General features: G+C 34.1%; 17 protein-coding genes across 17 annotated transcripts; 6 read left to right on the top strand and 11 right to left on the bottom strand.

Annotated features, from left to right (window-relative positions):
* On the top strand, positions 1324 to 3096 carry BMR1_03g01755 (hypothetical protein; the record flags this gene model as incomplete). Its single annotated transcript, XM_012793507.1, has 1 exon — positions 1324 to 3096. The coding sequence occupies one exon, from the start codon at positions 1324 to 1326 to the stop codon at positions 3094 to 3096; it is 1773 nt and encodes a 590-aa protein (XP_012648961.1).
* BMR1_03g01750 (hypothetical protein) lies at positions 3305 to 3487 on the bottom strand (the record flags this gene model as incomplete). The annotated part of the gene is made up of 1 exon (XM_012793506.1): positions 3305 to 3487. One exon carries the CDS (start codon positions 3485 to 3487, stop codon positions 3305 to 3307), a length of 183 nt encoding a protein of 60 aa, XP_012648960.1.
* Positions 3488 to 3617: 130 nt separating this feature from the next.
* BMR1_03g01745 (hypothetical protein) lies at positions 3618 to 4959 on the bottom strand (the record flags this gene model as incomplete). The annotated part of the gene is made up of 5 exons (XM_021481966.1): positions 3618 to 3715; positions 3736 to 4392; positions 4414 to 4533; positions 4555 to 4816; positions 4837 to 4959. 5 exons carry the CDS (start codon positions 4957 to 4959, stop codon positions 3618 to 3620), a joined length of 1260 nt encoding a protein of 419 aa, XP_021338540.1.
* BMR1_03g01740 (conserved Plasmodium protein, unknown function) lies at positions 5060 to 6536 on the top strand (the record flags this gene model as incomplete). The annotated part of the gene is made up of 8 exons (XM_021481965.1): positions 5060 to 5420; positions 5442 to 5575; positions 5596 to 5628; positions 5650 to 5738; positions 5759 to 6005; positions 6026 to 6091; positions 6112 to 6409; positions 6493 to 6536. 8 exons carry the CDS (start codon positions 5060 to 5062, stop codon positions 6534 to 6536), a joined length of 1272 nt encoding a protein of 423 aa, XP_021338539.1.
* Positions 6537 to 6545: 9 nt separating this feature from the next.
* BMR1_03g01735 (lysophospholipase) lies at positions 6546 to 7675 on the bottom strand (the record flags this gene model as incomplete). Its single annotated transcript, XM_021481964.1, has 2 exons — positions 6546 to 7397; positions 7418 to 7675. The coding sequence occupies 2 exons, from the start codon at positions 7673 to 7675 to the stop codon at positions 6546 to 6548; spliced, it is 1110 nt and encodes a 369-aa protein (XP_021338538.1).
* Positions 7676 to 7765: 90 nt separating this feature from the next.
* BMR1_03g01730 (hypothetical protein) lies at positions 7766 to 9280 on the bottom strand (the record flags this gene model as incomplete). The annotated part of the gene is made up of 1 exon (XM_012793502.1): positions 7766 to 9280. The coding sequence occupies one exon, from the start codon at positions 9278 to 9280 to the stop codon at positions 7766 to 7768; it is 1515 nt and encodes a 504-aa protein (XP_012648956.1).
* Positions 9281 to 9461: 181 nt separating this feature from the next.
* Positions 9462 to 9880, bottom strand: BMR1_03g01725 (Rrp15p; the record flags this gene model as incomplete). The annotated part of the gene is made up of 4 exons (XM_021481962.1): positions 9462 to 9505; positions 9528 to 9621; positions 9643 to 9758; positions 9781 to 9880. The coding sequence occupies 4 exons, from the start codon at positions 9878 to 9880 to the stop codon at positions 9462 to 9464; spliced, it is 354 nt and encodes a 117-aa protein (XP_021338537.1).
* On the bottom strand, positions 10179 to 10830 carry BMR1_03g01720 (conserved Plasmodium protein, unknown function; the record flags this gene model as incomplete). Its single annotated transcript, XM_012793500.1, has 2 exons — positions 10179 to 10272; positions 10295 to 10830. 2 exons carry the CDS (start codon positions 10828 to 10830, stop codon positions 10179 to 10181), a joined length of 630 nt encoding a protein of 209 aa, XP_012648954.1.
* A 292-nt stretch (positions 10831 to 11122) lies between these two features.
* BMR1_03g01715 (hypothetical protein) lies at positions 11123 to 11968 on the bottom strand (the record flags this gene model as incomplete). Its single annotated transcript, XM_012793499.1, has 1 exon — positions 11123 to 11968. One exon carries the CDS (start codon positions 11966 to 11968, stop codon positions 11123 to 11125), a length of 846 nt encoding a protein of 281 aa, XP_012648953.1.
* A 74-nt stretch (positions 11969 to 12042) lies between these two features.
* Positions 12043 to 14015, top strand: BMR1_03g01710 (aminopeptidase; the record flags this gene model as incomplete). The annotated part of the gene is made up of 7 exons (XM_021481961.1): positions 12043 to 12603; positions 12626 to 12714; positions 13105 to 13250; positions 13273 to 13499; positions 13581 to 13652; positions 13675 to 13843; positions 13864 to 14015. The coding sequence occupies 7 exons, from the start codon at positions 12043 to 12045 to the stop codon at positions 14013 to 14015; spliced, it is 1416 nt and encodes a 471-aa protein (XP_021338536.1).
* BMR1_03g01705 (inositol-1,4,5-trisphosphate 5-phosphatase) lies at positions 14327 to 18222 on the bottom strand (the record flags this gene model as incomplete). Its single annotated transcript, XM_021481960.1, has 5 exons — positions 14327 to 14784; positions 14892 to 15014; positions 15035 to 15221; positions 15664 to 16142; positions 16215 to 18222. 5 exons carry the CDS (start codon positions 18220 to 18222, stop codon positions 14327 to 14329), a joined length of 3255 nt encoding a protein of 1084 aa, XP_021338535.1.
* Positions 18781 to 19995, top strand: BMR1_03g01700 (snurportin-1; the record flags this gene model as incomplete). Its single annotated transcript, XM_012793496.1, has 3 exons — positions 18781 to 19349; positions 19426 to 19694; positions 19715 to 19995. 3 exons carry the CDS (start codon positions 18781 to 18783, stop codon positions 19993 to 19995), a joined length of 1119 nt encoding a protein of 372 aa, XP_012648950.1.
* A 61-nt stretch (positions 19996 to 20056) lies between these two features.
* BMR1_03g01695 (acylphosphatase) lies at positions 20057 to 20344 on the bottom strand (the record flags this gene model as incomplete). The annotated part of the gene is made up of 1 exon (XM_012793495.1): positions 20057 to 20344. One exon carries the CDS (start codon positions 20342 to 20344, stop codon positions 20057 to 20059), a length of 288 nt encoding a protein of 95 aa, XP_012648949.1.
* A 140-nt stretch (positions 20345 to 20484) lies between these two features.
* BMR1_03g01690 (DEAD-box ATP-dependent RNA helicase 39) lies at positions 20485 to 22382 on the bottom strand (the record flags this gene model as incomplete). Its single annotated transcript, XM_012793494.1, has 4 exons — positions 20485 to 20620; positions 20643 to 20714; positions 20736 to 22002; positions 22049 to 22382. 4 exons carry the CDS (start codon positions 22380 to 22382, stop codon positions 20485 to 20487), a joined length of 1809 nt encoding a protein of 602 aa, XP_012648948.1.
* A 536-nt stretch (positions 22383 to 22918) lies between these two features.
* On the top strand, positions 22919 to 23602 carry BMR1_03g01685 (BmGPI14, Conserved protein (piroplasmida); the record flags this gene model as incomplete). Its single annotated transcript, XM_012793493.1, has 1 exon — positions 22919 to 23602. One exon carries the CDS (start codon positions 22919 to 22921, stop codon positions 23600 to 23602), a length of 684 nt encoding a protein of 227 aa, XP_012648947.1.
* Positions 23603 to 23913: 311 nt separating this feature from the next.
* Positions 23914 to 24441, top strand: BMR1_03g01680 (hypothetical protein; the record flags this gene model as incomplete). Its single annotated transcript, XM_012793492.1, has 1 exon — positions 23914 to 24441. The coding sequence occupies one exon, from the start codon at positions 23914 to 23916 to the stop codon at positions 24439 to 24441; it is 528 nt and encodes a 175-aa protein (XP_012648946.1).
* Positions 24442 to 24575: 134 nt separating this feature from the next.
* On the bottom strand, positions 24576 to 24840 carry BMR1_03g01659 (hypothetical protein; the record flags this gene model as incomplete). Its single annotated transcript, XM_021481958.1, has 3 exons — positions 24576 to 24681; positions 24702 to 24809; positions 24830 to 24840. The coding sequence occupies 3 exons, from the start codon at positions 24838 to 24840 to the stop codon at positions 24576 to 24578; spliced, it is 225 nt and encodes a 74-aa protein (XP_021338534.1).
* Between the last annotated feature and the right edge of the window lie 139 nt (positions 24841 to 24979).

Here is a 24979-nt window from a genome sequence, read left to right as displayed (position 1 = left end):
TAACTAACATTTTTAAAACTGCATTTGTATTTAGAATTCTAACATTCATAATTAATGTGCATTATTAATCTCTATTCTGCATTGCCACGCTTGCTGCTATAATTATATGCTTTTCCACTATGCTAAAAAATACTCTCACAATATGCGCATACATAGTTCTAGTTGCACAATCTCATCTATCTTTATGATGTCCTAGTAATATTTCGATAGAAATATTATATTGTACTATAAGTCCACATAGCAATGCGCTATCATTCCTGGAAGCCTTAATAATTCACTGTAAATTTCTACCTTGGAAGAACAAAATCCTTTTGATTCTTCTCGTCCTAAATTCCACTACAGACGCTTTTTCATATACCCCTTATTATCCTTCTTCGCCTTATACTGCTCTACATCTACTAAATCTATAAACAGTTTTTCTGTAGAAAAATCCTATAGGTTATGCAATGTTATATTTAATCTCTGTATCCAGTTATAATCTTATCCCTTTCCCTAAATCAAACCCCTATAACCCCTATTAATCATTTAGGAGATTTAACGATTATTGACTTTAAATCCGCAAATCCTTCCTACAATCTACCTTTCACAATCACACTCATTTAACATATTCATTACTTTTTAATTAATAACTCTGACACACATATAACACATTCACTTGCAACAAAATAATTATCACACATCTCTATTATCATTATTTACTTATATTCTATCTACATCATCCCTGCTAACTATATACTATCACAATACAACTTCTTGCCGTATTAAACACTCCGTCTTCTTAAATCACATAATCTATTACTCTATTACTGCCTTGGAAAATGACCTAAAATATTCATGCAAAATGCTCATCAGTTGCTCCGTTGCTAAACTTTACTTTCCGCCCATTCACCACAGCATGTTAATCATTATTTCATTCTGGCATCAACTTCCATCAAATAGTAGGACTTAGATGTCAATAATTATCAATTATATAATACAATTAAACCGTAATTAGAATAAAAATAGTATTTTGATCAAATATGTGAGATTAAGAACTACCACGATTATTCTATAATTAGGTTATTTATTTCAATCTTTAACCACTCCACATATTGTGTTCCAACATATATAATGTAAATACGCAAAAATAAACTATTGGTGAAATTACAATCAGTATAAATCAACAGTATTATTATTTTATTATTATTTCTTGACTTTTTATCTACTTTAATTATTGAATATTTTTTTGTCGTTTTTACATACAGTATTTATATCAATACAGTAGAGCAGTTGGTAATATTGCCATAAATTTCCAAATTTGGTTAATAATATTTTCAAAAGTTTATGAAAATGAGCTACAAAAAACCGCCATTGGATTTATTTGAGGTGGAAGGAGCATACGCTGCATCTGTTTGCTCAAGCGGCGCCATACCCCAGAAATTCTTGATCGCGCCAATTTACAAAGATATATCCAAAGCCAATACTAATAAAATAATTATTTCACCGCCATTTTGTTCTAAAAGATTCTTAACCCTAGATGAAATCCAGGAGTTGATTTGTTATAACTTTGTAAAACGAGGAATTTTTTACGCAGATGAAGCTCTGTACAATGAGAAATTGTTTTTATATGACAAGTTAATTTACCAAATATTTCACACAATTAACTATGTCTATTCGTTAAACAAAAATAAACCCCAATTTGAAGTACATCCTCTGTTTAATTGGAGGGAGAGCATTCCATTAAACACACCAAAGTCTATATGCAAGTTGATCGAGGAAATGTCAAATAACAAAACATATCAAGCTTCATGTTGCAAAGTAGCCATGCTATACGAATTCATGGATCAATTACAAATCGATAAGTTCACAAAAATGTGCAAAAATTATCGTCAACATGTTCTAGACAATCTCTACAATGAAGTATACAATGAGGTTATGCATTCACTTGGATTATCAGCACTAACTTCCAAGACGCTCAAACACATTCAAATACGATCCAATATTAGTAATTATGAGAAGGAAGAATTGGACAAATCCCAATTTCCAATTTTAAGTCTTGCACATGGGACTAGGAGGTACAAGTTAGTTGATTGGGAAAAGGTTATAAAGGCAAGATTGTTCACAGCTAGATTGGGACGTTTCAGAAAGAGACATGGCCTTAAAGTTAACAGATACTTTAAGGAGAAAGAGTTTATGCTACGAGGGCATTTAAAGTCAAAGCAATGTGTGATGGATGGATGGATTAAGGAAAGTAGTAAGAAATTGCATACTTACTATCGCAAGGCAAAAAATGGCAAAGTATCAATAAAATTGAGGTGCAAATTGCCTGTAGAATTTATTAAAATAGCATGCATACTAAGAGAATGCGATTTTGCCAACGAATGGGTACCATTTCTAACTGATAGCAAATTGCTTGGTTATCAATCAAAGGGCTGCTATGTCATATACCACAAGTACAATTACCCAGTAATAGGCATTCACGATATGCTTTTATATTTTATAGGCGTAAATGCGATGGAGGAGGCTAATTCATTGCTTTTCATATCATCATCGCCACCTGAAACATTAAATGAAGCAGAACACGTTAAAAATATGCTATTAAAGAAATACAAAATTCCGGACGCTTCCTCTGTGTTACAATACAGGAAGGAGGGAAATATATTTTTGGATGCTGATTTTAGTAAGATCAAGCAGACTAATAAGAAACAAAAGGCGGCGACAATATTTTTCAGTCTGTATCCTATTTACGGCGGCAAGTATACAATTATGGAAATCAATGCAAATGTGATATCTTGTAACCCATTAACTCCAATAAAACTAGTGTCGTATATCACGTTGAAGGTTGCCAAGGGAATTGTAAAGGGAATATACAAGTTATCAAAAAAATTTTCTGGCACCAAATTTGAAAAAAGGATGATCGACAATAGTGAATATTACATTTGGTGTGGAAACATATTGAGGGACTCCATGGGCAGTTTTCCCCCTGGTCTAGTGGAAGAAGACCCACAAAATTCCAAAATTGATATTGTAGAACAGCGTTTAACTGCCACTAAAGCTGATATTTCGGCTTATGTTGATATTGAGGACATAAGCGTAATAACATATGATGAGAATTGACACTGCTTATTAATTTTTTATTAAATCTTTTTACTATACTTTTAATTTTAAAGGCAAAATTACTTTATAATAATCTGTACTTTATTTTGATCTAAATTATTGAGGTTTATATGATCATCAAACAAATTGTATTACTAGAGGTCATAGATTGCAATGTTGATTAAATTTATATGCTTAATCAATTAAATAGATACGATAAAAACTCCGATTATTTGATTCTGAAAAGCTGCTGCCCGTATCTGATGAATCTCTTCTTGCGCTTAAATCCTTTTCTGAGATTAGTCCCCCAAGAATGTTTAGCGCACACGATCCACATACCAGCACTGATTATAATCTCTGCAATATGACTAAACACTCCAAATTTTGTACTATTCAGACATTTTAGATACATGACACTCACTAACCTATCAAATATATATTGGCATGCACTATCGTCACCATATATTATGTTTACTATGGATTTTTAGTAATAGGGTTACTAAATAACGTTATTTAATAAAAAATATATTCACAAAAAGTAATCAAGACTTAACGTTGATGCCAATAAGATACACCTTTCCATTGTGTTTTTGGCAAATCAAATGACAAGCCTCTTCACAGCCAATCATTGACTTGGAATCTAAATTAAGGTACTCTTACCTTTGAATGGATTCAATCCCACTACAGTCATGGCAAACATAGTCCCTTCATCCACCTTTTTAGATTGAACAAAGGCAACTCTTAGTAAATTTACAATGTGCCCAAATGAGACTGTGTTTCCTAATACAATTTTTAAAGACAAAAGGTCATCATTTTGCGATGCATAACAATCATTACTATCTTTTGTATCACCTATGATTAATTTTCCCAAGTCGATTAGTAAGTTCTCAATAACCCTATATTGAGATGATTCATTATCCAATATTGTGTGCCAAATATTCTTAATCCTTGCAGTTTCAAAATCTTGGATAACTTGCCAGGGGTCAAAATTTTTGCTGGTAAAATTGCGTTTGATTGTGAAATAAACTTTTTTGAACAAATTTTCATGCCTGGCATAGACGATCATTTCATTCTCATACTTGGCTATCATTTTAAAATCATTGCACTTTGATTCTACAGGTATAAATTCCTCCCTAACCCTTTTTTGAGTTTGTTCTACTTTCTCATTTTTGTTTAGTTTTATTTCATCATCGTTTTGTGGAGTAAATTTCAACAAAAAAGATTCCATCCTAGAGATGGCACAACTCGTAGATTGTAGCGTTAAATTTGGACCATCAATTATATCCTTTAACAGATCCCAAGTGTTATGATCAATTGCTGAATGAGGCAACTTTTTACCCTTTCTAGAGACAATAATTACACTCCTAGCATTAGTTCTTGTAGATCCTAATAAGCCCTGGTATCTCTTCTCTACATTGGGTGTAATTTTATCTAGTGCGATGGCGAATGGTTTATTTTCTATTTATTGCGATAAATTACCCTGAAAACTACCCCGTTTAACAGCTAATCCCAACCGTTCAAATTGTTCCTTAGACACTTTAACCTTTAACACCGATTGATGGATTGTGAATGGGAAATCTAGGTCATGTGAAACGACACTAAGTGAGTGTTCAGATGCGAAATTTATGAATTTTCTAGTAAGAAAGGATGATAAATAAACATTTTCAATTCTTGCACTAAAAGATTGTATGTTAACTTGCGATTCCACAATGTTAGCACTAGATTTTAGTAACAAAATGGTCTATATGTGAATAAAATTACCTTTTCGACAAATGGAATGCCATTTAAATATTTAAAAATGTGCTTAAAAATTCCGTGCTGTGGCAATTCATCTGCAAAATTTAAAAATTGTTCCACCTGAATAGGCCCCCAACAATAATCCATACACTTTATTATATGTGTATCTCACTACTTAAAGCCAACATTCAAATTTAAAGCATATCTACTTGCTAATCAGATTGAAAAATGTGTAAATCTTTATACAATGTCTATCGCTTCAATCAATTCCACCAGAGGTTATTCTAACGGTTGGAGGAAACCATGGAATCTCACTAGTTGGAATATCAGACGCAACAAATCAAGAGATTATCAGCTAGATAAACCTGAACCTTGCAAATTTGACAATTCTGTGACTGAAAATATCATTCTTGACAACATCAAATTGGTGCAGCAATTGGCATACAAACCGGCTGCTGATAGAGAGGCAGGTATCCCCTTCAAAACATCGAGAATCTTAGGCGCAAATATCACAAAACTATCCGATGATCAATTATCCAGACTTTCCTATTCCTGCTCAAGGGGATCATTTTATGAACTAGCCCTTATAGATTTGATTGGGGATGAAGGTACCACATTACTTTACTTAGTTCTGCATCGGTTAAATAGAATATCTGCTTATCACTTACTGCGATTTTTACAGTCATTATCTAGTATATATTTGTTCAATAAGACCCAATCCAATTTGATTGGACCTGAACTTTTGAAAATAATTACCAATCAAGTAACATTATTGTCATTTAGTTACTTAAAGATCTAAAAAACATCAATTGTGTCGTAATCAAAGTTTTTATTTAGAATTTGGCACAGTTAATATCCATTCTAGATGCTACTAAATTATTGGATGATCAAGTAGTTAAGAAGTTGAATCTATCGTTGCATTTCAAGTAATCCTTTTATCAACCAGACTCAAATATGCGTCAAACCCCGAATATTTCATACATCCAGTAATCTCTCTAGCACTTTCTAGAAAGATATCGCTCCTTAATGCATCATTGGCGCTTAAACAATCACACAGAATAACTAATCATCTACTAACATACAGTGATCGCAATTTGAATTCAAATGGATTAACTGATGATATTGTAAAAGTAAATAATCACTTATTACCTTTAAAATTGCTTGATTACATTCTACGATTTGATTTACCTCAGGTAATTTATTAAACACTCAGCTATATGAATCACTAGAGTCACCAGCTAAATTATTCTTATCATCAGTGCAAAGTAAACTCGTTAAGGTATTTTTTTGACGATTTAGATGGATTACTCTTATGGGGACCCAGGTTTTATAACATTTAATCTGCGAAAGGCAATTGTTAGATCAAATTACAACCTCATAACGCATATACAGGGCCCATATATGCTGGACTTGTGTGACCCAATTGACAAAATAATCCTTGAATGGGATAAACCGTGGTTGATTGGCAATAATATTAACAATTGGAATACCCTCTTTTACTCTAAATGGACGGAAACTAGAAGGCGTCATTTGGAACGTTTGAACTATCGCATATTACAAATTCCTGTAACTGATACCACAACTATGTGTAATGAAGGTATGTACATGTACTAGTGTAATTTATATTCATATAAATTGTCAACAAAACTCATTCATAATCATAAAAATACACTAAAGTAGGGTTGTCAAAAACAATTGACAAACTGTTTCAAGAAAACAAATAAAACCAATATTTATTGTTGCGGTTCAATGTAACAGCCTAGTATATTCGCGTCGTAACTACCCTGATCTAGGGTATAATAGTTTTTTACAGTAGTTATCTTCACCATGTTAACATTATAATACATCTTCAATGCAGCTTCATTGTAGTCAATAACGTGCAAGTAGATAAATGGCGGCATTTCTTTTTCAAAATTTTCAGTTTGACAACTGGGCTCCCATGTTACGGTGCCATTAGTGAATGTAAGTACTTTGTGATAAAGAGCACGTTGAAAAAGCAATTGTACAAATAATACCAAAGTGCTACCTATACCCTTACGCTGAAAAGAATCAATCACGCCGGCTGTAAGGATGTATACACTCTCGAGTGGCTTGTTATACAATACTTTGGTTAATCTGTTTATAAGCGCATCATTTGAATACAAACAATTAATCAACATATTATAAATGCTCAAATTCACAAATTCAGTGTTGACTTTTCTACATTTGCAACTTGTATTTGTTTGGCTGATTAAATGCTGGTAATGATTATGAAACTTTTGGTATTCTGATTTATCAGCATCTAAAAAGTTCTCATCCGGGAAGTTCATTAAGAATGTAATGACACCAATTAGGTATTCATCACCTACTAGAAATGAATTAGATATTCTATGCGATGACTTTTCTCCCGCTGATCCTATTTCCTGTTCGGATTCTAGGAGTTGATTTCCATATTCTTTGAAACCATTTCTGGATTCACAATCCAAATCTTTAAAATTTAGATCTTGGAATCGTTGATTTAGACCATTAGAATCGCCAAAATTAATATGTTTATCAATTTGCTTGTAAAACACACCTATACCGATTATGTGTTCAGCTTTCCACTCCTAAATGCCAAAGTACTTACCATCATAGAGTAAAAGTCATTATTCACACACTTATTCGTATAATCAGAATTTAAACCATCACTACTAGTAATCGTTTCAGGGCCCTCTTCTTCTTTACAAATTTTTTCATAAAAAATATGATCATAACGAATGGGAAATAGTTTGTGGTGAATATATTCAACTGCTAAAATGTCTCTAGGGGTTATTAGTCTAAAATTTAAAAAGGGGAAGATGTTGGGGGGTATCGGCAAATTTTCGTCATCATACGGGTTACTCATATCACAGTATATATGTGGCGGCCGGTTTATATCTGCAAAAACAATTATATGTGCTAATCTGCATTTATATATGCAAGTTGTGTAAATTATTTATCTTGGACAACATTTTTCCCAAAACCCTAAACTTTCAACGACATCTTCGCAACTGCTATCCTTTGTCAAATATGGAGGAGGTACTATGTCTACAAATTCACCATTCCCATTATAATACCCGGTACCTTCCCTTTCCTTCATCTGCCTCTCCTTCTCTCTTTTCTCATGGGCTGCCTTCACCTTTATATAATATAACTTAGAATCTCTAGTATAATCCAGAGAATTCCGCTTCAAAAATGGTCGTTCTGGCAGGACGTAGGTTGAGGTTTGAAGGCCAGAAATACCTTTGGATAGACGGTAAATAATTGAACTCTCATCACTGCCATCTATCATGTCACTATTAACGCAAAATTTATCACCTTTGGACACTGTGCGTTGGAAACTTGTTGCATTGCGGCGTTTACGAATAATTGTAGGATTTGATACGGGGTTTGTAGACATAGAAGCACATCCAGGGCCTCTACCATCTACATAACCTTTATCGCAGCCTAGTGAAGATAATCTGTTGTTAAAAAAACCAGTTCCAGCGCTATGCTCCCTGTGCAATATCTTATTCTTTGCATTCATATAATTGCTACTCAAATTCACATCACAATAATCATCATCATCTTTGGTGTTCCTAACGTGGTTATACATGGGGAAACAGTTGTCAATTAGTGAACTGTTGAAGAAACTGATTTTTTTTGACCCTGTCTTACTACTTTTCTTCCTTTCTTCAATGTATTCTTCATGGCTTTCCATCTTCTTAAAAATGCTGGGATTGCCTTTCTTATCTCTATTAAAATACTTATCTCTCCCATAATTGTCGCTGTTGACGATTAGGGTACAATCTTTAACTCCTTTATCCAACCTTTTTGATGAGAACTTTCTACTTAACCAATTACTTGTGGAACCTTCCTGCTCTTCATTTGCAATATTTTCATTGTATAATTCCTTAATATTATTCAGCTGTGAATTGATTCTCATTGGTTCAACTTTACCTTTTGGCAATTTGTTAACCTTATCATTACCATAGATTATTACCGTATTATCACCTTTGGTGACTTTATCATTATTACTGTTTGAACTTTTGGTGGAAGATTTGGTACCTTTTGTCGAACTACTATTTTTGTTACATTCGTTACCAATTGCCCTTCCACCTACACCGTTTGTAATATATATTCTATCATCTTCATTGATTATTTCCTTAGACACACCTGAAGAAACTCTCCTATTAACTGCTTTGGAGCTACCCTGATTGCTCAGGTCTATCGAATGATCATAACCTTCGTCATCCCAAGTTACACTGGGCTTCTTTTCCCCCTTACAATCAACGCTATTTTTCTTAAATGAACTTCTTGATGGTTCAGTATTGGCGAAACTCACTCTTTGTCCTCTACCGATTGCAATCGGGGTAGAGTCTCCTGTGGGAGCTGAGAGTTCAATTCTGCCACCAGAATCAGAATAGGATGATTTTATTGGCTTAATAGTGACTGGTTGTTTCACCTTTTTACACTTAAAGAAACTAAGCATTATGGATTATATATATGCTTTTTAATATGAAACGGTGCTCAAGGCAATAAAAACACTAGTTTAGACATGAATATATATGAATTTATCATATGTAAACAATCAAATCGCAATATGCTCTAGACATTGATTAAAAAATTCAACTTCCACTATACATATTGAATATTCTACCGGAGATCTAAAATTAAAAACTTTGTGTTTCATAAATGGTCTTCAATATATTTATAACTAAATCAAATAATTTATATACCTCCTTTTTTTGCTATACTTTTCAGTACCCTTTCAGATTTTACATCGTAATCGGCGGGTTTTTGTCGGATGGATTCACGGTGTTTCCTTATTAGCTGAATTACTAGATCCCATACCCTAGCTTGTTTCTGAGCCTCGGCATTCACAATTTGATTAGATTTGTTAACTTTCTTGCGATTTTTTAGTAACTTGACAATTTTACCACCTTTCCTGTCGTGTACAGTTTTGAAGGCTGCATCACATGAAAGTGTTACCTGTTGAGAATCCTTTCAAATTAACGCCAATATCAGTTTGATTATTTTTTGAGTCATTTACTGCACTATTGGCGTTACCAATGTCATTATGGTTATCCATATATACGCACCAGTGTAGAGTACAGGGTGCCCTATATATTTAGTATACCCTATCTTATGATCCTATGATCAAGACAATATATAATACGTGTATATTAGCATTAGCTAAGCTTGTAAACATTTTTTATCGAATTCAATATGTAAACGATATATAGCTTCCAATGGCGTAAATGCCATACATTTACACAATCAAACTATAACATCTAATATTATATTTTTAGGAAATGCGTTGTACAGTGATTAATTAAGTATTTGGGAAAAAGTATTGTGTTCCCTCTGTTCTTTACAAAAAATCTCTGCTATGTGAGCAGCATGACTAGTAAACACAGAAAAAGCGAAATCACACTCGCAGCAATCATGAGTAGCAATTGAAAGAAAGAAATTGAATTTTTACTAAGTAAAAACATGGGCTTACTTCTCCATTGCTTTAGATCTTTGATTCTCCATCTGAATCCTTTCCAATTCCTTCTGCTGTACCACAGCCGAATGGTGTAATTTATCATTATCCCTCATCAAAATTTCCTTATAAGTAAGGGCCCTTCCCTTCATAGTATCCGCTAGATCAGCCAATTCTTTTCTCATATTATCACCTATAGTAGAATCTTTGGCTTCCTTCTGTGCTACCAAATCGAATTCAGGTAGTAAATTATCGTTTTCATCTATTTCAGATGCCCATAATTTGACCAAATTGTCAAAGTCATTTTGCCTGTCCTTCTCCAGTTTAACATCTTTCATGAGTGATTGTAAAATTTCGTAACTGTTGTTGAATTTGGATTGCGAATTTTCAATGGACAGAACCATTCGTTGCATAGTCAAGTTAATCTGAGAGGCTATGTAATCACCGAATGCAAAATGTTTACAATTCATATTGGTCAAACTTTCTTTGGACTTAAATGACTTGGCCATTCCAATTGCATCCATTAGGATGGCATCCGACAATTCACAGTCCATGAGCAGTTCGACTAACACCACGAGGGGTCATAGCTAGTGATCTTTTATGTACAAAAATACTTTTTTGATATGTTAAAATTATATCTACAGTTCCTAATAGATGTAAAAACGATTTAAATCTTTTAAACATTCGTATACTTTGCTCTTATCACTAACCAATATATTAGAAATTTCTAGATTAAAAGCATTATGGGTTAGACACTCACTAATTATAAATACAATAAATTTATGTTATAAATGGATAAACGTGTTGTTGTGTTTTAAAATTTGGTATGCAGTATTTCACCTTGTATCAATCTAGCCAATCACTTTCTTGCACAGGCGAAGCATCATTAGCCGTAGTCTTATCCTCTATCATTACAAACAAGGGCTCTCCAATTGATAAGCCTATATCTTTAAAACTTTTGAAGTCAATCTTTTGATGTAGTCTAACAGAGTGTACTTTGGATAGATTAACAAGTTTACCAGAGCAAAATTTATAAAATTCCCAAATTCCTTTCATAGAGCGATATTCAGGTTTTTCACCTTTCAACAAATTGACCAAATCTCTGAAATTAGTGCCTCCAAATATATGAATACATGACATATATTTTTCAAGTTGCTCCAGATTGGTTAGTTCTTCCAACGTAAATGTTTTGCCAATTTGAGAGTAAATTTTTAGCAGAAATGGTGGAGAATTATATTTATTTTCGGCAATTTTAGTTTCTTTAACAGACAATGTACGTTTCCCATTGTAATTATTGTTAGGAGTGTATTTGCCACCTCTATATATCTTTGGTTGATCATTTCTGCTTCTATTAAAATTATTGTCAATCCTAGTTTGCCCATTTACACGCACATTTCTACGACCATGGGCACCCCTACCGTTGATTTGTCTTCTAGACTTATGGTCGTAATACTTAGACTTATGTCGAGGGGACCTTCTTCTAGGTCTATATGAGGAAGATCTAGATCTACTATATGGTCTGGAGTATTTGCCCCTGGACCTAGACGTGCTTATACTTTCAGAGCTTGAATAGCTTCTAGAACCATCCCTTCTACTGTAGTAACTATAACTCCTACTCCTAATTGAATTAGATAGGCTCATGGACCTGGAGCCACTCCTAGAGGAGCATGATCGACTGCGACTCCGTCCCATTTTTGTAAATAACAATATTATGCGATAAAAACCATTACATAATATTTAAATATACAGTATGCCCCCCACACTTAATGACGCCAACCCTTGCTGATATAACCTCAGCTAAATCACTAGCCCAATCATTCATCACATTCCTACACGCCAGTCCCTCTCCTTACCATGCAGTTAAAAATCTAACCAGCTTAACATCCACACTTAATCATCCAATAACCCACTTAACGTTGACTTCAGAATGGAAGCTACACCCTGGCAATATTTACACATTGTGCAAAGGAGGTTTTATGGCAACCTTCCATATAGGAAAAGATTTTAAACCTGACAAGTGTTCATTTAATATAATTGCCAGTCATACAGATTCTCCATGTCTCAAACTGACATACAATCATTCATCCCTGGAGAAGGGTTTGTATCTTGCCAGTGTCCAGTGCTATGGTGGAGGACTATGGAATACATGGGTAGATAGGGGGTTAGGATTTGCAGGCAGAGTCACTGTTAAATCCGCTAATACTACTAGCAAAACGACTATATTGGAAGAGAGGTTAATTAATGTATCAAAACCGGTGTTCTACATACCTAATTTGGCAATTCACCTTAGAACTAGAGATGAAATGTCGAATTTCTCACTAGATTTGGTAATAAATAGTTTTTATACAGGAAAAACACCTTAAACCCATTGTATCAACACAGCTTTTTAAGTCGAGTATTGATGATGATTGTCCACCACTAATATCTTTTATTGCAAAGTAAGTGACCATAACAATGTTATTGTATCAGAAGCAGTGAAATTATTTTTAAATTGTCAATATCGCATTATTAATTTAATCTATTATCCTGAATTAAAACATACAATTTACAATATTATTCTCTTTTCATTATAACAATCTTGGTTTCAGTGGTGATTTTGACTGTATATTTGAAACCAGAACCTGACATTTTATTCATTAGTATAATCATACTATACTTATAATTGCCAAATTATATAATCACTGGCACAATTAAAAACATGAATGCATTGGAAAAGAATATTATGTTTACTTTTTTAATTTGTGAGAATAAAAATTCCCTGATAGCTTCTCCCACATCCAATCTAATCACATCATTTGTTAAATTTGATATCATGACTTATAATTTAGGGAATTGGGAGTTAAGCATGATGATATTTTGAATTTTGATCTATTCCTAGTGGACACTCACCCGCCAGAATTAGGCGGTATATATGATGAATTTATCAATTCTGGAAGGTTGGATAATTTGACTTCCTGTTACATCACTCTGAAGGGTAATTACACATCATTACGTAGCTTTTATAGAAACATTAAATGCGAAAAATGAAAACACTACAGTTGAGTGTTTGGACGGTTGCATAACAGTGGTGTTACATTATAATTATGAAGAAGTAGGCTCTCAAGCAGGCGAAGGTGCTTTCAGTTCTACTACAGTGAACTTTTTGAAGAGGATATTGCTAAATTTGGACTGTAATGAGCAGATGATAATGCCTATATTCACCAGATCATTTGTGACTTCAGTTGTAAGTTTAACGCATTATTTCTCACATTGTTGTATTTGTGTTGTGAAATAATCTAAAATTCAATATAAAAATATCATTTAGGATATGGCCCATGCTGTCCACCCTCTCTTTCCCGAAAGGCACCAAAAGGAGCATCAACCACAACTACAAAATGTAAACATAAACAATTACTTAGGGCATTGTCATTAAAAGTAACCCCCTACTCCGTTACGCCACGGATATAAAATCATCCTGTATCATGGAACTATTGGCAGAGAATGCGGGCATACCCATACAACATTATCGCGTCCCCAATACTTCACCTTGTGGCTCAACTATTGGACCTTTTTTATCCAGCAAACTGGGTAAATAATATATTATTTAGGTTGTGACACTGCAGATATTGGCATTTGTCAATTTGCTATGCATTCTATTCGTGAGTTTTGCGGAATACTCGATTTACAATATTTATTACATTTTACCAAGGCTATTATTACACACTTACCCGATATACACACTTCATATACTTCAGCATAATTTGCACATTAGAATTATTCGATAATTGGCGGCCAATCCACCTCCTTAAATGAGTAATTGATTTCAGTTTGTAACTATCAATTTTTTAGACTACGCAGTATTACATACATTTGGCCTCTAACAGTTCAAGTTGGCATTTAGATTAGCATATAACCGAACAAATTAGGCTGAAATTTTTTTAATTAACCCCTATCTATTAAAAGCGTCTATAGTGGTGTGAAATATATCTGTTGGCATCAATGATGCATTCATTTAAAGATTTAAATTATCTTTACCAGATTTAAAATGAAAGCTAGTATTGGTAAATTACATTAGGCAACTTGGAAAATGGCCGAAATGGGTTTGTGATCACTGGAGCAATATCTTTCATGCCTCTTATAGCTAAGTGGCGTTATTTGTTGCTTGATAGGGCTGAAGAAAAGGATTCGATCACACCAAGCAGGGGATCTACGTAGATCGTAGAAGGGCGAGTTCTTCTTGAACTTATAGCTAGGTTGAAAGGTAATTTCTTGTTCATTCATGAAGTTGAATGGGGAAACGCCGTTTTTCTTGTGATTGACAAATTCGTCATGTTCCAGAAGTGTTGAAAGATTTAGTTTACACAAGTACTTGAGGATATCATCGTGGGGAATCTGCAGTCTAAAGTTGAAGTCACCGCCAATAAACACCAAGTCCCTATCCAATAATCTGTAAGCTGGCTTGTTATCCTGAAATATGTTATGGATGATAAAATCCATTTGCTCCAACCTCTCATTAGAATTTGAACGGCCTATATATAAGCAAATATGATCGCAATAAACAAATACAAATACAAATACAAATGAAGAAAGGGAACTTTGGTTAACAACACAATAAAATCAGACAAAAATTACTAACCTGGAGGTAAATGAACGTTAACAAATGACAAATTATGTGAGTTCAACCTCATCCTGACAGCAACCGCTCCTTTGTTCCCATAGTTACCATTCAACCCAGTCTTTATGCTACTTACGTCAACGTCTAAATATCATAGCACTTACTAGTAATAGAGTCAACAAGGGATGATTTAACGTATATAACAAGGCACAATCCTAATAGCGATATTGAGCGTATTTTCAGGTAAGATATGCGAAATCCCTTTAGGACTGACTTAAACCGCTCTTCCAACATATGCTCCTTGGTTGGGTCAGTCCAATTGGTTAACACGCGGAAAGTAGTCAGCTCAACCTGTATCAATAAAAGTTAGCTCAATTTTTTAATGATTAAATTTGTTTCAAAAAATATTTTAAAATATTACATTAAAAATATACTCGCTTCTTGTGCACATGCAGCGGAGAGTAGACACATTCAAACAAACGTAGGTGGAACAGGATCGAAACACAATAATTTGCAATATTTTATAATCGCATATCAAACAATAGCCACAAACATAGTGAATGCATACAGATGATATCTATGAAATGTATATATCCGCACTTGTTTAATGCCCATATTCAAAATATATCACCATTACATTATTAATATAGATTTAATATAAACTTGAAAATATATAATCTTATACAAATATTATAGTTTTATACTTATAAAAGTTCAAATATTTAGATATTATAATTATAAAACTAAATGCAATTGTTATCACTAGGTTGCATTAAAATCTGGTATAACTTACAAGTTCTTGAATGAAAAAGGCGTAAATATCACAACGTGGAGTGCCATAGTTCAGCCAATCTTGCAAGTCATCGCACTCCTGCATGCGCATTCCGGCGATATTCCACGTCCCACACCAGATCTTCAAACTGGCCGATTCATCGTCCGCATGTTCCGATAAAATAACATCTTCCATACATTTAGTCACTATCTCTTTATGTTGATGTTTAGCCAAGATAAGCTCCATAGCCTCCGAACGCTGCTGATCTTCCAGCATATGACTCCTGATGCGTTCGATGTATGTACGAGCAACGTTAAACGCGACAGAAATGTTATTTGACCCTTGTAATATATACGATGAATAGGTAGAAGCAGTTCCGGCGTAAAAAAGGCTTATTGCATCGCCATATTCGCTCCAAAAAACCTTGTATATCTCGGGCAATTTTAGGGGCCTCGACGCGTTTCTTGCATCGTTAATGGTTATGTCAGTGTTGGTATAACCTATATGAAATATGTAAATATATATATTAGTTTTAAAAAGAATGTATCTGCTCTTAAAATCAATATAGTTACCTGTAAGCGGAATTGATTCAAGTATCCTTATCAACCAAACCCATCCGTAACACCACTGAAAGGCATTAGTACGATCTAAACAATCCAAACAATTAACCCTAATACAACCCTTTTGCTTGGTCAATACTTTACCTTTATTGTCCACCATTAATTGTTGGTGGTCGTCCATAAACGTTACCAACATTGTAGTTATGTATTCAATCAGATCAACGGCGTTGTTAAAAATGTTTACATTGGAAGCGAAATTGTAATTTATTAAAGAAATAGAGCATTCAGAGAGATCTCCGGTAAAGGGATATGATATCAAACACTGCAATTCTTCAACAGGTGAATTTTTCTGACCATCATTCATTCCATCACTTTCTAAATTATTAACGTCAACACCAAATTTATTATTAGTCCCAATACCAATGCCAGTGTTAGAATTAGATGTTGATTCAGGTAAATCAAACAAATTGACCCTCTCACTTGATTTATCATTAATAGCATCGCCACCTCCAAACTGATTAAGTAAAAACCTTCTGTTTACACATTGGAGAACATTAGAATACGCTTCAGTGAGACAAAGCTCCCACCTGTCATTTAGCAAGTTTACACATAAAATATCACCATATTGGCTGCACAACTCACTAAAATGAGTCAGAAATGGACGCTTTAGCATCTCAACACAATGTGTTACATTTGGAGACGACATTACACCGGTTTGCTCCCAGAAAATTGGCACCGAACCTCTGCACATAACAACAGATGATAAGTGACCATTGGGTAGAATTACTGCCAATTCTGTCTCTACAAAATTTGCCACATGACCCTTATCGTCTATTCCTCTACATGTGATTCTTGTACCCGGTTTGTAGATAGACCTACGGCCGATAAGTATCAAAGTCAATTCTCCCTGTGGCGTAAGCGTTGTTTGACTAGCATAATAACCCTGTATCACACTGGTTAGCCAGCAGCAAGGAAAGCCTATGCCCATATTGAGATTCCACTTGAAGGAATCATTCCCAGAGCTGGACCATACACATTTACAATGCTTTTCAAACAATTTTTTCTGAAATTTAACATCACTAGCCGCATTGGAATCTAGCCTACTAGATGCGGTATCCGATTTATTATTGTTGTCATTTTTGTATGGATCATTATTTTCAGGGACGTTTTTATTACAGTTTTTCATAAAATCAAACAATTCATCATCTGTATCTGCAGCAGAACCAGTGTCATGATTGACATTACATTTGGAGGTATTGTACAAGTTAGAGCTTGCAGTTGTACAACTGTTGAATTTGTAAGTTTCATGCGTATATAGATCCTGAAATTTAACCCCCAAATCTTCGTTAATAGAGTAATAAAAGCCATTCTCAAGCAACCTTTCAACTAAAAGTATCTGTCGCTTAATTTCACTGCGATAATCCTCTGATCCAGTTGAATCCCTATCCAAACCTAATTTAAAATGTTGTGAAATCCAATTTGTAGCAGTTCCAATTGACTTTTTTATTGCTCCTGGCGATGGAACAATGTATTCATCCACTGCTCCCACTCCCATGGGTGAGATTGCTAAACAGACAGCAGATGCAATCATATAAACGCTTATTTTATGTCTTCCCGGCAAATTTATCGTCGTGACAAATGTTTCCTGGGTAACTATTACTAGGTATGTCGACAGGGAAATTCGTAATACACCAAGAATTGCATATGCACATTCCCTAATTATTGGACATTCGCCTGGAGACGCTGGAGATCCATAACATTCCTTACATTCACATGTCTCCCGGTCAATCCATAAATTCAAATCAGTTGTGACATTTGGGCGTTTAATCAAAATCCATTTATGGTAAAAATAAATATCATACCTATGCCTATCCTCCATACTATTTACTTTAACCTCTCGCTCATATAAATACTCAGTGTCCACACCAAAACTTATGGATCTATCATCCAAAGATTTGTTTTCCCCGTGCTCAGACAACGAGTCTAGTGATGACTCATCCGAATTACCGCCTTCATACATTACAGTGCAATTATATAGGGCAATTTACATTTTACTCTCACAATCCATTATTTGTCACTTTCGACCATCATCTCTCAATACATTCGTTATATGGTCACAATTTGCCTACCAAAAATCACATTTATTTACTGCATATTGACAAAAGTTGTATATATTATATACTTTTAATAATACATGTATTAGTTATTTAGTCTATTTGTCTAAATTTTGTATTCTATGCATGAATTACTTTGTCATCCTTTCATATTTTTGCGCAAATCCATTTTCATGGATCATTTTTAAATACTAAACAACGATCTTATCTACACTTTCTGCATCGTACGTTGACTTGTTATGTCACTTATCTCATTATATCATTATTTCATTTACTCACCTAGGTCGTCATATATTATTTAGTAAGATTTATTAATATTAATGCTTTAAAACACCCTCATAACCCCCCCCCCCCAAGTCATAATAGAATCACATCCACACATCACATCATATTTAGTATTATGGATTATTTACACTACAATTTTAAAAATGCAATGAACGTTATAAGTTTCTGAATTCTCTGCCATGTATTCAAATGAACGTTTACACGAGCGATATGCTTCCACTCACCCTTTCTCCGACTCAACTGAAGTCCTAAAATCTTCTAGGAATAAGCGAATACAATTTTTACGCACACTACGTCAATCAATAGTTGGTAAGAAGAGGGAGGAATTTATCAGATTAATGGAACTGCATACTAGTGATAAAAATGATCAACAACCACATAGCAATTTGAATGTTACTATCATACCGTTACCTACAAATTACTTTTTCAAGTTGTTAGTAATACCAGAGTTTCTACTAGGTACCAAAAATACTGTTGTAGAGGAATCACAAATGATTTCAGATTCTGTGTTCTTTCCCAGACCTAGTGGCAAACGCTTGATAGTACAGATCAAGAATTTTGTCGTTAGGGCATTTGATAAGGGAGGAATACTAAGATATAATTTTAACACTGATTTATGCAAAGGACCCACACTACTGGATGTTGTGGTACAAAAAAATAAGTTTTACGTCTGCGATGTACTATTTTATAATGGAATTTTAATGGCATCATCTCCCGCCGACTGCAGACTGTTTTTTATAAAGTCCAGGTAGATAGTATTTTAAATATGATTAATGGATTAACCTAGTTGATACATTACATTATCATCAGAATGGTTAATATAGAATACAAGAATCCGCTGATTCCATATTTCAATGTGTAGACTATCACCATACTAGCGTGGCAGATTTGCAACGAGTTTACGAACTTACGGAAAACTCACAAAATGTAGAATATGATTCTCTAGTATTTTTAGCGAGAAATGCCGAATACATGGGCGGATATAACCCTTTTTGGCTCGTTTGGCGAGATAATTCTATCAGTAAATATGATGAAGCAGGAACACCTTGCCGTGTATTTCTTGACACTAAGGCGGGAAATCTGTCAACATTAGGTAAAATATTGGTTATATAGATGGCGTACATATAGGCACAATGAATCTGGCTGGCTTTAAACATAAAAGAAGAAAAATAATAGTAAAAATTAACGTATCAAAGGTAGACCTTGACAATTTACAAATACTCAATTACTCTATAGTCACTGGTCGAAATAATTCGATGCTATTATCTACCTCAGGCCCCTTACCACATTCCCTGCGGCAAATCCTCTCCCGATTCAGATACGATGGCAAGTCGATGTTTTACGATCTTTTGCATGAATTAGAGAATATAAGTATTATTCATATAGACGACTAAATGTCGCTATAATTTGAGACATTTAATATCCTCAATTGTACACTAGCTTTGTTGTGCTGTGTCATTTTAGTATTTCAAAAGTTTTAATATTGCTAGGCGTATCGTATTCCTGTGTAATTTCTGTCGTTTCGAAACTATGCACCTTAGCCTTGTCGTTAACGCCCGTTTTTATGACTTCAAGAAACTGATCCACCAAGTTATCATGGCCTCCAACTTTGCCAGACACTGATCCATCTGATTCATTTTTTACATGGCCAAATAGTCCCAAACTATCTGCCAGCAGCTTGGTATCTCGCCTAAAAAATACATGTTGAACCTTGCCATGAACGCGGAACATAACCCACTTCATCGTATAAGAGAGAAGATATCACTACATAATAATAAAATTTAACTTCATGATAAATTAGATTATGTCACATGTCTTCCTATTGTACAGCTTAAATGTCGATATAGTTGGTCTAAATTATTAAATATAATTCAATATCTTGATTACAATATAGTTTGGCGCCTCCTAATATACATATTTGATCTTCTCTTTGGAAATATTTGAACAAACCCATCCTTGGATCTTTGCATACTTATAATCTCTTGGCTATCAAAATTTTCAATTATCTGATCCGGCATTCTGTATAATAGTACTGTTATACCTTGGCATCAATTGTTTCTTCCCTAGTAGCTTCCTACTCCTCAAAAACAGGACATTTTTCATTATCTTATTCCTAAATCATCAGATCAATTACTTATAATACATCTTCTTGAGTCTTAATTTTTTCGATGGAGAAGTTACATGCCTATTCACTGTTTTGATCGTAGCGGTGTACTTGGGTTTACTGGCTGCCACTGGATATATGGGCCCGGAATTTTGAAACTCCATTAAATCTTTATCACTAATCTCCGCAATTTGCCTGATTAGGCCTGTGTGCTTTTTTGCGAAAAATGTACTAGCCCATCCTCCACTCCTACACAAGACGCTCAAACGCGATAAATAATTTGCGATATTACTGGGAAAATCAAATGAGATAAATCCATCAATTTTCCCCAATTTATACCCCCTTGCAAATACATCTGTAGTCACTAATACTCCATTTTTAATTTGTGTGAAACTGTACAATCCTTTGGTACGCTCGCGATAGCTCTTTTCGCCATGTAATAAATATGTTTTAATACCCTTTTCAGATAAAACGTTGTACACGAACTGACATGACTTTACAGTATTACAGAATACGATCAATTTTCCAATAAAATTCTGCTGCAGTAATCTTGACAATCTATCTTGTCCTGATAATGAAATAAATGATTGTTTATGGCCAATCTTAGATTGATCAATTATCCAGTGGATTGGTTGCAAATTTTTCTGTGAAAAATCTACAATTGCTGATGTTTTGGTCACACTAGTTATGTATATTCTTGGCATTTGTGTGAAATAATTTCTGAACATCTCAAAGATTTGATTAATCTTCAAAAGATCTTTGCCATCCAATAAAATGTGTGCCTCAAACAATACTAAACACCTCAATGCAGCAAGATCAACTTCATAACTTTGCATTTTATCAAACAATAACCGTACAATCATCTCAGGAGTTCCTATTATTACATCGGCATTTTCGCCAAGAAACACAAATCCTTTACTCATCCTACCCCTAATGTTACTAATTAAGCCAACTGAAGAAGATCTTCTTTTATACCCATATCCGCCTGCTATGATGAGAGATTGTAATTCGAAATTTTGCGCTTGGTTATAGATGGATAAACATGTTTCCCTGCTAGGACACAAGATAATTGTATGAGGTAATAGAAGTGTATTATTTCTACTAACACGAGTTGCCCTGGATATCATGAATCGCTTAAACCTAGATTCCTGCCGTTTGTCACCACCGACATAGATTTTAGGTCTGCTACTTTTGACATCGATTTCATTATTAGTCCTTTCTCCATTGATAATCTCAGATAATGCTATGAGAACTCCTACTGTTTTACCAGTGCCTGGAATGCCAATAATGCCCAAATCTAGGTTATCACAGTTAATTAATTCATTTAATGAGTTATTGCTTACTTTTAACTGCTTTTTCATTGGTGGCATTGTCAATAATATTATTTGTATTTAAACCATCAGTAATATGGGCAGGATCCGCGGAATACTCAGCTGAAATTTTATCACTAGTTGATATGCTATTATGTGTTGGATAGAATGGTCTAAACCCTGCTTCTACTAGTAATTGATTTGCATATATTCTGGAAGCTATGAAATCTCTTTTGTAAAGTGGTTTACTTGGTCGTTCCCCCGCTAGAAACTTGAATATCTCTTGTTGTATAGGTTTAAGAGCTTTGAATCCCGCCTTTCTAGCGAGGTAAAACGTTCTGAAAGATGCACTAATTCCAGCCCACATGCCTAACTCAACTATTTAAATTTAATCATTTGCAACTCTCTAAATGATTGAAACATAAGACAAGTAAACGATTTTAGAAGAGGGCAAGTAAAAAATAAGCACAAATTAGCTATAACAACTTATATAATATAAGTGTTAGCCTGTTTGGGGTAAATAAATCATTTGCAATGATTGATAGCCTTCCACCCCAGTATATAATTACTAGAAACTAAGTAATTAATATTTTCTAAAAAACTCACATAATATAGTTATTCTAAAATCATATTAATTAAATGTATCCACATCAAAATTAACAATTATTATTCAAATATATAGTAACGGACCTACTTAAATTTTGTATTCAGTGTAGTTACCTACATAATGAATAAGTTTACATATAAATGTAGATTAAACAAGATGTATAAAATGGATAATCCATTTTAATTAGTATATTATAGATAAATAAGTGGTATAATGATAGAAAATGAAATGTTGTGAGATGTATCAGAGAAATAGGTAATAGATCTAGAGAGGAAACTAACTATTCAAAAGTAAACATGATAATCCTGTTTTTATCGCTATTAGTAAAAACTGCCTTGGGTTCTGGGATATTTGAACGAAATTTCCCTAATAGGTTCGCTTGTGTAAACGATATATATAAAATAGCCTCAAAGAATTACACCATAAAACCACAAGATCTACCAAATGTACCCCTAAATGTCACGCGAGTAAGCTATGATATGGAAACGCTGCAAAATACAGCAATTGAAAGAGAGTTGAGTGAAATACTACTAAAGCTTAGGGATGAAAGCAAAAACCTAGAGGTTGGACTTACTTATCCATACCAATACCAGCGTTTCCTAGACGCATTGGCTAAAGATTATGTATATGTTACGAGTGAATTAACACAGCTGCACTTACTAAAAACACTAACTTACGATTCTAGTGTATACCGTCTCTTTGCTTCCAATAGTTACAACCATTTTAATGGGAAGACAACTGAAATTGCAAAGTTCAACTTATGCAGTGCTATTGTCTATGCAAATGTAGCCAATATCATTTCAGATCGTGTTGATAAAGTCTACAAATCGATCAACAAAACCAAGTCTAGAGTGCAAATTAATTTGATTAATTTACCGACACTCAAAAAGGATGGACTAATTTCTAAATACATCGATTCTGCTGGTATCTACTCCATTTCAACAATCGGGTTTGGAATATTATTTTACCTGTCCTTTTGAAGTTGAATAATAACTTCAAATCTTACATTTTAACAATGTGAGTTATCTGTATAATAATTTTTTACGAACCATCTAATACATTTTACACATTTTAGATTTAATCAGTCAAATTAAGCCATTTAATCAACAATTGTTGATTTCTAATAATTAATCCAGCAATTGCAAGTTCTATACGCAAAGTTTCTACCTAGCCAATTTGTAGATCTTGATTCAATTTTCCCAGACATTTCACTTGAAAAATAATTATGAATAATTGGTTATATATGCTTGTTTTGATCTCAGTAAACGGCGCGATGTGTAATCGAGGGTATATGGATTATTTGCCAGTGCTAGGAGAGTACCAATCATACTCCGGCTACACCGACAATCTTGCTTATGCCAAGGAATTGGATCATATTGTAAATTTTAGGGTATCCAAACTAAAAGCTGCAGTTGTTGATATTACTAGAGATCTGTATGATGCGAGAAACTACGATTTACATTCATTTTCTCAAGAAGTAAACGTTAGGTTCAACGACTTCGTTAATAAAATGTTTGCCAACTACTCTATAATCACTTCCATGGGTTACCACTTTGAAATAATATTATTCGAGTACAAAAGAGGTACTATGAAATTGACCAAGAAGTATATACCTCAGGGAGAGGTGTATTTTAACGATGCAGCCACCAGGGCAATGGTATATTTCACAGTTAAAAGATTGGACAAGTTGTTTACAGAAATCATGGATTTAGTGGAAAGCCTAAACAATGAGTGGGAAAAGCTGAAGGTTTATGTAACTAGGGGTGTATCCGAGATGGACCACCAATCCACCACAGTCAATAAGACGATACCGGTTTAGTCACAGTTGGACACAGTGATGTATTATGCTATAGGGCAATATAACCTTAAAGAGATGAGATGCCTAATGGGAAAATGCTATAGGGCAAATAATTTACACCATTAATTTTTTAATTGAAAATTAAAAAATAATTTTCAAGAGTCACTAAGTGTCTCCAGCATTGTGGCTACCAAATATGTGGTCTCATAAAATGCGTTAACTCGAAGTCTGAGTGTTTTTAGAGAATCCGCACAAATTTTCCTAAATAAATACATTCATACACTGAGATGCTATCACCCTTGGTCTCAACCGTATAATCACGCGAGGAGTCGACAATGCGCCTAACAATATCACACCAATCCTTTCTCCCTAGATCTATAGTTACTAGGCTAAATTACACAATTATTACTGCCACAACATGACGCCAGTTGTCTGATAATAGGGGATCAGTTCAACTCATGAGGTACCGAGTAATGATAAGATGGTATGCGTCTGGGGTTAGTACTTACATACCTATTGGGACTTAGGCCCTTGTATATACACAAGGGTACAATTACTG

Source organism: Babesia microti, chromosome III (genome assembly GCF_000691945.2).
Source record: "Babesia microti strain RI chromosome III, complete genome".
NCBI lineage: Eukaryota > Apicomplexa > Aconoidasida > Piroplasmida > Babesiidae > Babesia > Babesia microti.
This window is presented reverse-complemented; position numbering and strand designations above follow the sequence as displayed.